Consider the following 13,482-nt stretch of genomic DNA (forward strand, 5'->3'; position numbering starts at 1 on the left):
GACAAAAATTTCAAGTGTTGGAGCCAATCTCATTGGGCGACTTCACATGTTTTTTCCACTTTCTTGGCAAATCTGGTCTTTATAGTATCGCCTATGTTGCAAGTTTATAGGTATTTCGGTTCATTAATCTTTTTTGGCCCATTGTGCATGTCTATTCGAAAAATTGTTCAAATGCTCATGTTTTGGCGTAAAAATGATGTTTTTTCAGGGGTCGAGTCAAATAGAAAAATGGTCTCATAAAATTGACAAATGAAACCGACATCTCAATTTTATTTTTTTTTATAATTTCATTTAGCTTTTCTAGGTATACAAAAAAAATACATTATCATTGTTTAAAAAAGCATTCCAGTTTATATATATATATATATATATACATATATATATTTCTTTTGGTTCTAACTTCTAAAGTGATGGTTTTGGAAAATCGAGTCGGATTGGATAATATTAATTTTTTTGAAAAAACCTTTCGGTTCACAAAATTTTCAGTTGACTCTCCACACCTCACCAATTCCGAGTTCACGCCCACCCGTTGTAAAGCACCATCCCGAAGCAGTCTCGAAATTCTCCTCTGCTGTTCCACTCTTGGCTCAGTATCAAACAGATGAAGCTTATCTACAAATTCTGCTAAAAATCTTGAATCGAATCCCTTATTTCGTCTTAATTTGCTAGACCGATCAAACTATCATTTTTTTGTGACTTTGGTTCGCTTTTTGACAAGTGAGGGTTTTGTGTTTGAATCAATCGATTGGCAGTATAATGCGAGCGAGTTCTTGTCGAATTTGTGAACTATTCCGCGTTTTTAAGGTGGCAATAACTCAAAGTATTTGTATTTTGTTCAGCTCAGATACATGCTAAAGGTGAAACCTAATCCAGTCTTTTTGTTTGACGTTTATGTTCTGTTATTCTGCTGTTGGTTGTGCATCATAGGTTTTATGACTGAATTTTTCTTATTTTTCCGGTCAATTGTTTGAGAGCTCATGGTGATCTAGAAATTGGATTTTTCCCCCTGTTTTTGACTGGGAACTGGAAATTGAGATTTTCCTTTGTATTCTGCATACTTAGTCGAAGCAGCTGGTTTAAGTAGTTTATCTGGTTAGCTGTATCCTGTCAGCACCTGAAAATCATTTGCAGGTAATTTAAATGGAGTTTATTTTTTATTCATTTCAGCTTTGTTTTTTTCGTTTCTTCTCACACTGACCAGTGTTGCCTGAGAAGAAAGAAGCTATGTAGACTTTAACACTAGAGCGTCGTGTTTTTGTAAAGTTTTATCTCAGTATACACTGGATCTAACATTGCCATAAGAAAGAAAAAGATATTTGCAATCACCTGAAGTAGTTTCATCAAACATTAACAAGTCCTGACGAAGCCTGTTGACTGTATATGCTCCGGACTACGAGCTCCTGGAATGATTTTTGCGTACAAAACATGAAAAATGACCACCAAAAAGTTGCTTTCAGATGCAAGTTTACTCAGTCTTATGTGCCGCTTTGAAATGTTTTTTCAGTTTCTCTCGGTACTTGTATGGTTAACCTTTCTCTCCTGTTCTCAAAATATGATAAAATATGTCTCCCAGTCTATACAGATAGCTGGGTCTACAAATTTTATCGAATTTGTCGACAAAAATATAATTTTTGTCCAAAATATATCATAATTTTATCATTTGCTGTATAAACTTTCTGTTCTTTTGGTATTTTTGTGCTTCAACGACCTGTTATTGCACCTGTTTTGGTTATGTTTTGTCTTCATCTCTGCCCATGATCTTATTTGTTTCATATTTATTTGTGGATCCATTTAATTTGAATAAGATTAACATAATTGGAAATGTATTTTTGTTTTCACAGTTATTCGTGTAAAAAAACACGGGTTTGATGCTTTTTGTATGATTCCATTTTTGGCTGATGTCTGCAGAATCTAAAATGAACAGGGAAGAGTTGGGAAATTTCATGACTGTCAGTACAAGACCAGACACTTTTGTTGCAAAAAGCAATGGACATCATGATGATGAAAGAAACTCTCAGATGGAACCACGTGTGGGGTTAGAGTTCGATTCATCTGAAGAAGCACAAGAGTTTTACAGCACGTATGCAACCCGAATGGGGTTTAAAATTAGGATTGGCCAGCTGTACAGATCCAGAGTTGATGGTTCTGTTATTTCTCGGAGATATGTGTGTTCAAAGGAGGGATTTCAGACAACAACAAGAACTGGTTGTTCAGCTTTCATTAGAGTGCAGAAGGTTGATTCTGGGAAGTGGGTTTTGGCCAATATAAAAAAGGAACATAATCATGAATTTGAAACCTCTGGAGAAATTTGCCCGCCTATGATACAAAGGAAAAATTTTCCAACTCCTAGACCATCAGCTGGTGGGGCTAGTCGAACTGGAATTAGATCACATGAGGATGACGGTCCATCTGGGGTTATCGATGTTAAACGCCTCAAAAAGGAGGAGATAGATGGTATTTGCGGACCCATTGGTGAACCTTATAAAGGTCTTGAATTTAACACAGCAAATGAGGCGTATAAGTTCTATTACACATATGCAGCTAATACAGGGTTCAGAATCAGGATAGGCCAGTTATTTCGTTCAAAACTTGACGGATCAATTACATCGCGAAGATTTGTGTGCTCAAAGGAAGGGCACCAACACCCTTCAAGAGTTGGTTGTGGAGCATACATGAGAATACAAAGACAAGAATCGGGAAGATGGTTGGTTGATCGTCTTCATAAGGAACACAGTCATGAATTTGATACTCCAATAGATCTCAGTAGAACAGTAACTGTTGCATCAAAAGGTTATGGAGATGAAGGAATCAGTGTACTTGAAAATTTGGATTTAGTTGAATCAAATGGTGGACTTAGCCTTGTCAAACGAATTCGAGAAAGTAACATTGGAAGTGATTGGTATAGTATGCTACTTGAGTACTTTCAATCTCGGCAAGTTGAAGATATTGGATTCTTTTATGCGGTGGAAATGCGAGAAAGTAAAGGCATGAACATTTTCTGGGCCGATGCTCGGTCTAGATTCTCCTGCACCCAGTTTGGAGATGCAGTTGTCTTCGATACTACATACAGGAGAGAGAGTTATTTGGTGCCATTTGCTTCTTTTGTTGGTGTTAATCATCACCGACAGCCAGTGCTACTTGGCTGTGCTCTAATTGCAGATGAATCTGAGGAGTCGTTTACTTGGATTTTTAGGACTTGGATTAGGGCAATGTCGGGATGTCGTCCTGTGTCCATAATAGCTGATCAGGACAGGGCCATTCAGCATTCAATTGCACAAGTTTTTCCTGGGACACATCATCGTTTTTCTGCCTGGCAAATTCTCGAAAAGGAGCACGAGAACTTAGGGACCTTACGATCCATGAATGCGGAATTCAAATACGAGTATGAAACTTGCATTTTCCAGAGTCAGACAGCGAATGAATTTGATTCTGCATGGAATGTGCTTATGAACAAATATAATCTGAAAGAAAATGCATGGTTAAAGGAGATGTATAGAATGCGAAAAAGTTGGGTTCCCCTGCACGTTAAGGGAACATTCTTTGCTGGCATTCCGGTGGATGGGAGCTTAAAATCTTATTTTAGTACACATTTGACTGCCCAAACGTCTCTCGGTGAATTTGTTTTCCGATATGAGAAAGCTGTGGAACAGCGCCGCGAAGAAGAAAAAAAGGAAGACTTTAACTCGTTTAATTTGCAGGCGGTTTTGCATACGAAAGACCCTATAGAAGCACAATGTAGAAGGCTCTACTCAATGACAATGTTTAAAGTATTTCAAAGGGAACTTTTGGAATGCTACAGTTATGTAGGAATAAAGATAAATGTCGAAGGAGCCATCAGTAGATATCTGGTGCAGAAATGTGGAAATGGTGATGAGAGGAATACTGTTGCCTTCAATACATCAAATTTGAATATCAGTTGCAGTTGTAAGATGTTTGAGTTTGAAGGTGTTCTTTGTAGGCATTCGTTGAAGGTGTTTCAAATTATGAATATAAGGGAACTTCCATCCTGCTATATCTTGCATAGGTGGAGTAAAAATGCCAAGTATGGCATTCTACGAGACATTGATTCAGGAGGCGGATCGCAAGATTTTAAGCCCTTGATGATCTGGAGTTTAAGAGAAGAAGCACGAAACTATATCGAGGCAGGAGCAGCATCTTTGGAAAGATACAAACTTGCTTTTGAAATCATGCAGGAGGGAAGGAGGAATCTCTGTTGGCAGAACTAGGAAACATCTCAAGACTAGGTTAGAACATATCCTTTACCTATGATTTTATGTCAGACAGCTTGAGTTCTGAACTCTAATCCTTGTAACTCCTGTTGTGGCTACTTTTACCTGGTTTGTGCAATGTAATTAAATAGATTTCTTCTGTCGAAAAAAAAAATAGATTTCTGTATATCTTTTATCATCTCTAAACTCGTCTCAGGTCTGAATCTTGACTCTTAACCTCTTTCATATATGAATCAAACAGAGCTTAAATGAAGATGTGATCACTCCAAAGCGTATCTGTTACCCGATTTTTGCGTGTGCTTAACTGATTTATGCAGGGCCAACAAGGCGATGTGTGGGTGTGATATCCTATCTAAATATAAAACAATGACAAGGCTTGAAATGAGTAACACACTGCTGCCATCCATCTTCCTCTGCCTTTTTTAATGCTCGTCTTTTTACTATTTTCAAGGAAAGCAGCTTTGATTCGTACGTGCAATAATGTAGCTTACATTATCGAACAAGCGTTGGCATTCTCATCACTAAACATCATGTGAAGTTCACTATCATCAAAACGATCTGCCATCCAATAATCCATTACCTGTTCCCCCATGTCCCCTTTGTTCCCCTCGTTATTGTCATGATCTTCTTCATCAACAAGCTCCACCCTCTTTCCCGTCTTTCGCTTCAACTTCTTCATTACCTTTTGAGGGTTAATTCTACCAGTAATCATCACTCTGTGATTCTTCATGTCCGTCATAAACTTTTCAACTCCTGTTAATTTTATAGAAATAGAGCGAATATGGATTTTAGCGCACAACAAGTTGCATGTTTCTTCTTTCGTATTTTTACTTGGTACATGATGCGACATCCACTTAATGTTACTCTTTGCACACTTACCTCGATGCATCTGATCATCCCCACAAAATTTTTACGTCCTCGACTCTCTAAAACATGTTATTTCACTCGTCATCCAAAAAAATAACAATTTCCAACCAATTTGTTGAATGACAATAGTCCTCATTTTGGCATATTCATTTCGCATTATATATAGTGATATAGCATGGCAAATGCAGGTTGAAGCACTAATATGATATATCAGAAACCCAGGGGAATAGATAACCTTTGATTTTGGAAATGGCTTTCGCAACACTTCTTTCGCATGCATTGCAATACATGGAAACCTTGAATTCTGCAACCACAACCTGTATGCAGTAAATTTTAATTGGACGAAATAATTAATTCTTTAATAGAAACAAAATTTTTTCAGTATTCTTCATGCATGCGAGCATATAACATTACTTTTATCCATGAAGGATGTATATGTATCTTACTTTGTCATCCTTGTGTTTCTTCTTACCAGCCATTAAAGATCAGAATTAAGTATGAATGTGAAAAAAGGTCATAATTAACCAGAATCTAGTGTGTGGTTTGAGGGTAATTTGGTAATCTTACATGACAGTTAATTCTGTTAGTTTTTGGCCCAATTGAGATAAGACTGGTAGGAAGTGCCACAATCACCCTACATACATAACAAACAATCTTCACAAATTGTTGAGAATAAATGTAGCAAAAAAATTGAGAAGCAAGGACCATGAAATATATATACTTATATTTAGTAAATGCATGAGTTTCCTCTTTTATTTGGTTTTAATTTTATTCATTCAACGAAGCTGATTGAATCTTGCTCTACAAAAAAGATTGTGAATAGGGATGGATCGTAAAAGGAGTTAGCGAAGGAATCTGTACTGTCGGTTTAGTGATAGAACACAAATGCGATCGTTAATTTATATCGATGACATATTTCTTATTTCCATCATAAATTTGCGACAATATTTATGTTTAATGTAGCTAATCTCAAAAAAAAAATTGGTGTTGGATGATAATTTTTTTTAAAATTAAAAACTTTTTAGTGGTTTACAAGTTTTAAAAAATTAGAAAGGATCAAATGCATAAATCGTGCAACCAAAAACGAGTTATTGTTGATAATACTTGTAAAAGTACTACGTACGAGATAAATTATCTTAATTCATGAATACATAAAACAAGATTAGGTCGTAGAATTAAGCAAACTAAGTTCAAAAAATTATCCAATAAAGATTGAGGCGTAAGGATATTTGTTAAAAGATGGTGACATTGCTTTTGCTTCTTTCGAACTATAGGATAACACGTTAATTTTAGATGTGTTGAAAATAATATATTTAAATGTTGAAAAATAATATTTAAAATATGTGTATTGAATATTTGAATGTTGAATATTTGAATGTTGAAAATAAGAGTTGTAAATATTGAAAATTAGTGTGTGATGATGTAGGTAATGATGTATTTTATTTTTGGATTATATGTAAAGAAATTCTATAAATAGCCTCACCATTTGTGAAGAAATTCACAATTGAGTAGAGAGAAAAGTATAATAAAGTGTGTAGTTTGGTAAATTTTGAGAGTTTGAGATTTTTTACTTTTTACCATAAATTTTTACTTTTCACAACACGTTATCAGCATGAAGCTCTAAAAGTCCTCCATACTTTTCCAAGCTCCATACAGAAGAAAAAGGTAACAAAAGTAATAATATTTATTTTACTGTTATTTATTTATTGTGCATATATTTAATATATAATATAATGTTATTATTTACATTAAATTTTTCAAAAACTTGTTATAAATCCTGGGATGATGTTAAGACGACATCCCACAGTCCCGGTAAGGGATACGACAAGTATAAAAGCCTATAAGATTTTTAAACAAAATAACTTATGACACGTCATTATAATAATGTGATATGATATACATAATTATTTAAATATGACTAATTTTATATACACCATATTATTACCATAAAATAATACAAATGCATACATTTATTTTTTTGTACACCAACGGTCATAAACGGTAACAAACGACTAGTTTTTGCCCTATAAATATGATCTCACAAACTCTTTCAATCACTCCAACTTTCTTCTATTCTCTAAAAAATTATTCTTCATCAAATTTTTCGAAGAAAAAAGAAGATGACTTTCTCAAGGTTATTTTTAATTATTTTGGTTATCATACTCACGAGTCTTTTATTTATCGGAGAATATCTTCCTCGTGTGTTTTCTTTATTTTTACAAATGCTTGTACTTGTTGTTTATCCATTACTTTGTATTGCAATATTCATTAACTAATAAAATGCATCGTAATTTTTTTAGTACCACCATGTCAAACTTGACAAAGCTCGAATTTGTTGCGCTCGACATCACGGGAAAAAATTATATGCCATGGACTCTCGATGTAGAAATGCATCTTGAGTCATTGGGTCTAAGCGAGACCATTAAAGAAAATGGTATATCTTCATCACAAGAAAAAGCAAAAGCTATAATATTTTTGCGTCGACATCTCGATGAAGGTTTAAAATGTGAATATCTCATCGAAAAAGATCTCATGGCTCTGTGGAAAGGATTGAAAGAAAGATTTGAACATATAAGGGAAGTTATACTTCCGACCGCCCGTGATGAATGGAATATGTTAAGATTCCAAGATTTTAAGAAAGTCAGTGATTATAATTTAGCGATGTATCGAATAATCTCGCAGCTAAAATTTTGTGGACATGAGGTTACAGAATTGGAAATGCTTGAAAAAATATTTTCCACGTTTCACGCATCAAATATAACTTTACAGCAACAATATAGAGTGCGTGGATTTGCGAGATATTCTGAACTTATCGCCTGTCTTCTTGTGGCGGAAAAGAACAACGAGCTGCTAATGAGAAATCATCAGTCCCGATCCACTGGATCAACAGCATTTCCAGAAGTAAATGATGTAAGTAAAAATGAATTTAAACATGGAAACCAAAATCAAATTCAAAGACAAGGTTTTGGTCGAGGTCGAGGTCGAGGTCGTGGACGTGGAATTGGTCGTGGTCGTGGTCGAGGCCGTGGTTTTGAAAACAATAGAGATAGTTATTTTTATAACTCATCTCAAAAGGGCGTCACGAACCACCCACAGAAAAGGCATCATGAGAACATGAGTGTTAATGAAAATCACTCGAAAAGATTTGAAAGTTCTTGTTTCAGATGCGGCACTGCAGGACATTGGTCTCGTATTTGTCGAGCCCCTGAGCACCTTTGCAAGCTCTATAAAGAATCGATAGAGGGGAAAGAAAAAGAGACCAACTTCACTGAACACAGTGACCGTTTGAGTGATTCAACTCATTTTGATGCTGCTGATTTTATGAATGATTTCTCTGGAAATGATCAATATGTTGGTGGGATAGAAATGAACAATATTGATGCTACTGATTTTCTCAATGATTTCTCTGAGAATGAACAATATAATGGTAGAATATAAATGTACAATAATTTATTTTTCATGTATTCATATAATAATGTTTTATTGTACAATTATGATATGTGTTATATGTATTGTCAGTAATCTTATTTCATTGCATATTTTTTTTTAAGTTCAAATATGGAAAATGCTATGAGCAAAGCTGAAGTTTGCATACCCGATAGTGGTACAACGCACACTATCCTTCGAGATAAAAGATATTTCTTGGAACTAAAAACAACGGTGAATACAATATCAGGTCTTGTAGACTTGATTGAAGGATGTGGTAAAGCACAATTTTTGTTACCTAATGGTACAAAATTTTTGATTAATAATGCTTTATATTCACCACAATCGAAAAGAAATTTGTTGAGTTTTAATGATATATATTCACATGGGTATGATACTCAAACAATGAATGAAGGGAATGAGAAATATATGTGTCTTATCACATATAAATCAGGAAAGAAATATGTGATTGAAAAACTACCAATGCTCCATACTGGATTGTATTATACGCATATAAGTCTCATTGAATCAAACATGGTAGTAGATAATTCTTCAATATTAACAAATTGGCATGATCGAATTAGGACATCCTGGTTCAACAATGATGCGAAGAATTATAGAAAATACATATGGTCATCCACTGAAAGACCAGAAGATCTTTCAGAATAATAAGTTTCAATGTAAAACATGTTCTCTTGGAAAACTTATTATAAGACCATCACCAGCCAAAATCCAAACTGAATCACCAATGTTTCTTGAACGTATTCAGGGTGATATTTGTGGACCAATCCATCCACCATGTGGACCATTCAGATACTTTATGGTATTGATTGATGCCTCCAGCAGATGGTCACATGTATGTTTATTGTCAACTCGAAATGTTGCATTTGCAAGATTACTTGCTCAAATAATAAAATTGAGGAATCAATTTTCCGATTATACAATCAAGAAAATTAGACTTGATAATGCTGATGAATTTACTTCCCAGACTTTCAATGATTATTGTATGTCTATGGGAATCATTGTTGAGCATCCTGTTGCTCATGTACATACACAGAATGGATTGGCTGAATCATTGATTAAACGTCTGCAAATGATTGCTAGACTAATGATTATGAAAACAAAGCTCCCTATTTCTATATGGGGACATGCAATTTTACATGCTGCTTCATTAATTCGCATCAGACCAAGTGCATATCATAAATACTCCTCATTGCAGCTTGCATTTGGTAAAGAACCAGACATTTCTCATCTGAGAATTTTTGGATGTATGGTGTATGTGCCTATTGCACCACCGCAACGAAAGAAAATGGGACCTCAAAGAAAGGTTGGAATTTATATCGGTTATGATAGTCCATCAATCATTCGATATCTTGAACCTCAGACAGGCGACGTGTTCACAGCACGTTTTGCTGATTGTCATTTTAATGAGGAAATCTTCCCAATGTTAGGGGGAGAACAAAAACATACCGAAAAGAAATTACATGGTATGTATCATCATTGTTACATCTGGATCCAAGAACAAAACAATGTGAAAAAGATGTACAGCAAATTGTGCACTTGCAAAGAATACCAAATCAAATACCAGATGCATTTGCAGACAAAAAAGGGGTAACTAAATCATATATACATGCTGCAAATGCCCCTACTCGAATTGAAATTCCGAAGAAATAAATTGAAAATACTCATGATGTCATTAAATGCCTGAAGCGTGGAAGGCCAGTCGGTTCCAATGATAAAAATCCTCGAAAAAGAAAATTCATAGAGAAGCACGATGATCACAAAATAAAGAATGATGTTCCTGAAGAAACACATGATGATCACAAAATAGAGAATGTTGTTCCTGAAAAAACACATGATGATGAAAATGTTCTGTCAGAACCACAAACTGACGAGAATCATGAAATCTCTATCAATTATATTAATACTGGAAAAATATGAAACCGAAAAGATATAGAAGAAATTAATGATATATTTTCTTATAATGTGACAATCGATATCATAAATGATAATGAAGATCATGAACCAAAATCTTTTGGTAAATGTAAAAATCGGCAGGATTGAATAAAATGGAAAGAAGCCATCCAGGTTGAATTGGATTCGCTAAATAAACGTAATTTTTTGGACCTATAGTCCTTACACCTGAAGGTGTAAAACCTGTTGGATACAATGGGTTTTTATTAGAAAGCGAAATGAGAAAAATGAAATAGTAAGATATAAAGCTCGACTTGTTGCACAAAGTTTTTCTCAAAGGCCTGGAATTGATTATGAAGAAACGTATTCTCCCGTGATGGATGCAATTACGTTTCGGTATTTGATTAGCTTGGCGGTATCTGAAAATTTAGAAATGCGTCTTATGGATGTTGTTACAGCTTACTTATATGGATCACTTGATAGTAATATATATATGAAAATCCCTAAAGGATTTAAGATGCCTGAAGCACAAAGTTCAAAACCCGGATAATGTTATTCTGTAAAATTACAAAGATCATTATATGGGTTAAAGCAATCCGGTCAAATGTGGTATAATCGACTAAGTGATCACTTGATGAAAAAGGGATATGTAAATAATTCAATATGCCCTTGTGTTTTCATTAAGAAAACAACATCCGGATGCGTAATTATTGCTGTATATGTTGATGATTTAAACATAATTGGAACGAATAAGGAAATTCAAGAAGTTGTGTCATACTTGAAGGAAGAATTTGAAATGAAGGATCTTGGAAAAACCAAGTATTGTTTGGGTTTACAAATTGAACAAAAAGAATGTGGAATGTTTGTTCACCAGACAAATTATACAGAAAAGATCCTTAAACGTTTTAATATGGATAAATCAAATCCTTTAAGCACTCCAATGGTTGTTAGATCATTAAACATAGAAAAGGATCCATTCCGTCCATGTGAAGATGATGAAGATATTCTTGGTCCAGAAGTACCATATCTAAGTGCTATCGGTGCCCTTATGTATCTTACAAATTGTACAAGCCCTGATATATCTTTTGCCGTAAATCCTGTTGGCAAGATTTATCACATATCCAACAAAGAGACACTGGAACGGAATTAAACATATATTCCGTTATCTACGATGAAACGACATACTTGGGACTTTTATATTCAAAAGATGATAATCCAAGTATAATTGGTTATGCTGATGCTGGATACTTATCTGATCCACACAAGGCACATTCTCAAACTGGATATGTATTTACTCGTGGAGGCACTGCAATTTCTTGGCGTTCACAGAAACAAACACTCGTAACAACTTCATAAACCATGCCGAGATTATTGCACTACATGAAGCAAGCCGTGAATGTGTGTGGTTAAAATCAATTACCCAACATATCCAAATCTCATGCGGATTATCATTCGACGAAAAGCCTGTGATACTATATGAAGATAATGCTGCATGTGTTGCTCAAATGAAAGAGGGATACATAAAAAGCGACAGAACTAAACATATTCCTCCTAAGTTCTTCGCATTCACCAAAGAGCTAGAGAAGAATAAATGTATTGATGTTCGTCACATTCAATCAAGTGAAAACTCATCAGATCTCTTCACAAAGTCACTTCCTACGTCAATATTCAGAAAGCACATATATAATATTGGGATGCGCAATCTACGAAATTTGTGAAGAATTGTTCGTGTCAACATGAGGGGGAGTTTACGTGACTGCACTCTTTTTCCCTTACTATGGTTTTTATCCCAATGAGTTTTTCCTAGTAAGATTTTTAACGAGGCAGTACAAAAACACGTAATGAAGACATCTTCGTATCATGATCATCATCACAAGGGGGAGCGTTGAAAATAATATATTTAAATGTTGAAAAATAATATTTAAAATGTGTGTGTTGAATATTTGAATGTTGAAAATAAGAGTTGTAACTATTGAAAATTAGTGTGTGATGATGTAGGTAATGATGTATTTTATTTTTGGATTATTTGTAAAGAAATTCTATAAATAGCCTAACCATTTGTGAAGAAATTCACAATTGAGTAGAGAGAAAAATATTATAAAGTGTGTAGTTTGGTAAATTTTGAGAGTCTGAGATTTTTACTTTTTACCATAAATTTTTACTTTTCACAACAAGATGAGATTTGAGGAACATCTCTTTTTATTTTCATTTCTCCTTTATAATTCATGTGCGCATGAGTTGTATTTTTTTAAAATTAAATTAATTATTTTATATTAAAAAAATTACCTGAATGTCATATTTTCACAATTTTGAGAGAAAAAATTGGAGATCATTGTGAAGAAGACTAAAATAATTGTGAGTCTCTTATATATTTAATAATGATTATAAACATTTTTGTGGAGATGATTGTGAATTTTGCCCGTCAGTTTAAGGATGAAATATTACACAAACGATGAATAACTTATAATTCATATATTATCGAGATTTTAATTTTGGACAAAGTTTCAAGTTCGAAGTTCTATTATAAGAAACTCTTTCTCGACTAAAAGAAATTGCTACACAAACTTTTGGATGGAAACAAGTAAAAATTTACTATTTTTTAGGGTTGAGTGCTTAAAATTATCATTATTTTGGATAAAGTCAGAACTTAGTCTTTTAACAACTTAGCTATTGGAACACGAAGAGACATAATAACAGGAGAGGTGATTGCGCTCTTTAAACTAAAGGATATTTAAAAATTATAATTACCTAATTTTTGTATGTTAGAATCACGTTACATAAAGTATTTTTCATCATATAGATCTCGAGTAAGATTATATTGGATGGATGGATTCATACATGAAACGAAAAATAATATTTTGTAATAAAAAATAATATTTTTTTATTGTTTGAAAATTCGTTAGACAAATTTAACTAATAAAACCATCTCGAGTAATCTTAATAATTTTTCATGATTAACGATTTAGCGATGCAAATCATATTAGAGTTGAGTGTTTTTAGACTATTTCAAAATATCACAATCAATATAATTTAATTAAAACAATAT

General features: G+C 33.9%; 2 protein-coding genes across 5 annotated transcripts; one reads left to right on the plus strand and one right to left on the minus strand.

Moving 5' to 3' along the window:
* The first annotated feature begins 453 nt into the window (after window positions 1-453).
* Window positions 454-4,361, plus strand: LOC142519023 (protein FAR1-RELATED SEQUENCE 7-like). Of its 4 annotated transcripts, none has more exons than XM_075621900.1 (2): window positions 454-857; window positions 1,909-4,361. In XM_075621900.1, the coding sequence occupies exon 2, from the start codon at window positions 1,917-1,919 to the stop codon at window positions 4,224-4,226; it is 2,310 nt and encodes a 769-aa protein (XP_075478015.1). In that variant the 5' UTR covers window positions 454-857; window positions 1,909-1,916; the 3' UTR covers window positions 4,227-4,361. The 4 variants fall into 4 exon arrangements, with proteins under 4 accessions (XP_075478015.1, XP_075478017.1, XP_075478016.1 ...); XM_075621902.1 differs by having other exon boundaries at window positions 1,925-4,361; XM_075621901.1 differs by lacking the exon at window positions 454-857 and adding an exon at window positions 865-1,131.
* A 290-nt stretch (window positions 4,362-4,651) lies between these two features.
* On the minus strand, window positions 4,652-5,631 carry LOC142519024 (heavy metal-associated isoprenylated plant protein 19-like). The gene is made up of 3 exons (XM_075621904.1): window positions 5,543-5,631; window positions 5,332-5,413; window positions 4,652-4,982 (listed from the first exon to the last, which is right to left on the minus strand). Exons 1-3 carry the CDS (start codon window positions 5,573-5,575, stop codon window positions 4,717-4,719), a joined length of 381 nt encoding a protein of 126 aa, XP_075478019.1. The 5' UTR covers window positions 5,576-5,631; the 3' UTR covers window positions 4,652-4,716.
* Window positions 5,632-13,482: the final 7,851 nt, after the last annotated feature.

This window comes from Primulina tabacum, chromosome 11 (genome assembly GCF_025594145.1).
Source record: "Primulina tabacum isolate GXHZ01 chromosome 11, ASM2559414v2, whole genome shotgun sequence".
Classification (NCBI taxonomy): Eukaryota; Viridiplantae; Streptophyta; class Magnoliopsida; order Lamiales; family Gesneriaceae; genus Primulina; species Primulina tabacum.

Coding starts and splice junctions, on each gene's coding strand:
- LOC142519023 (XM_075621900.1), top strand. CDS start 1,917: ATGAACAGGGAAGAGTTGGGAAATTTCATGACTGTCAGTACAAGACCA.
- LOC142519024 (XM_075621904.1), bottom strand. CDS start 5,575: ATGGCTGGTAAGAAGAAACACAAGGATGACAAA. Junction 5,414..5,542: donor AGAAACACAAGGATGACAAA/GTAAGATACATA, acceptor TACTGCATACAG/GTTGTGGTTGCAGAATTCAA. Junction 4,983..5,331: donor AGCCATTTCCAAAATCAAAG/GTTATCTATTCC, acceptor TAAAATTAACAG/GAGTTGAAAAGTTTATGACG.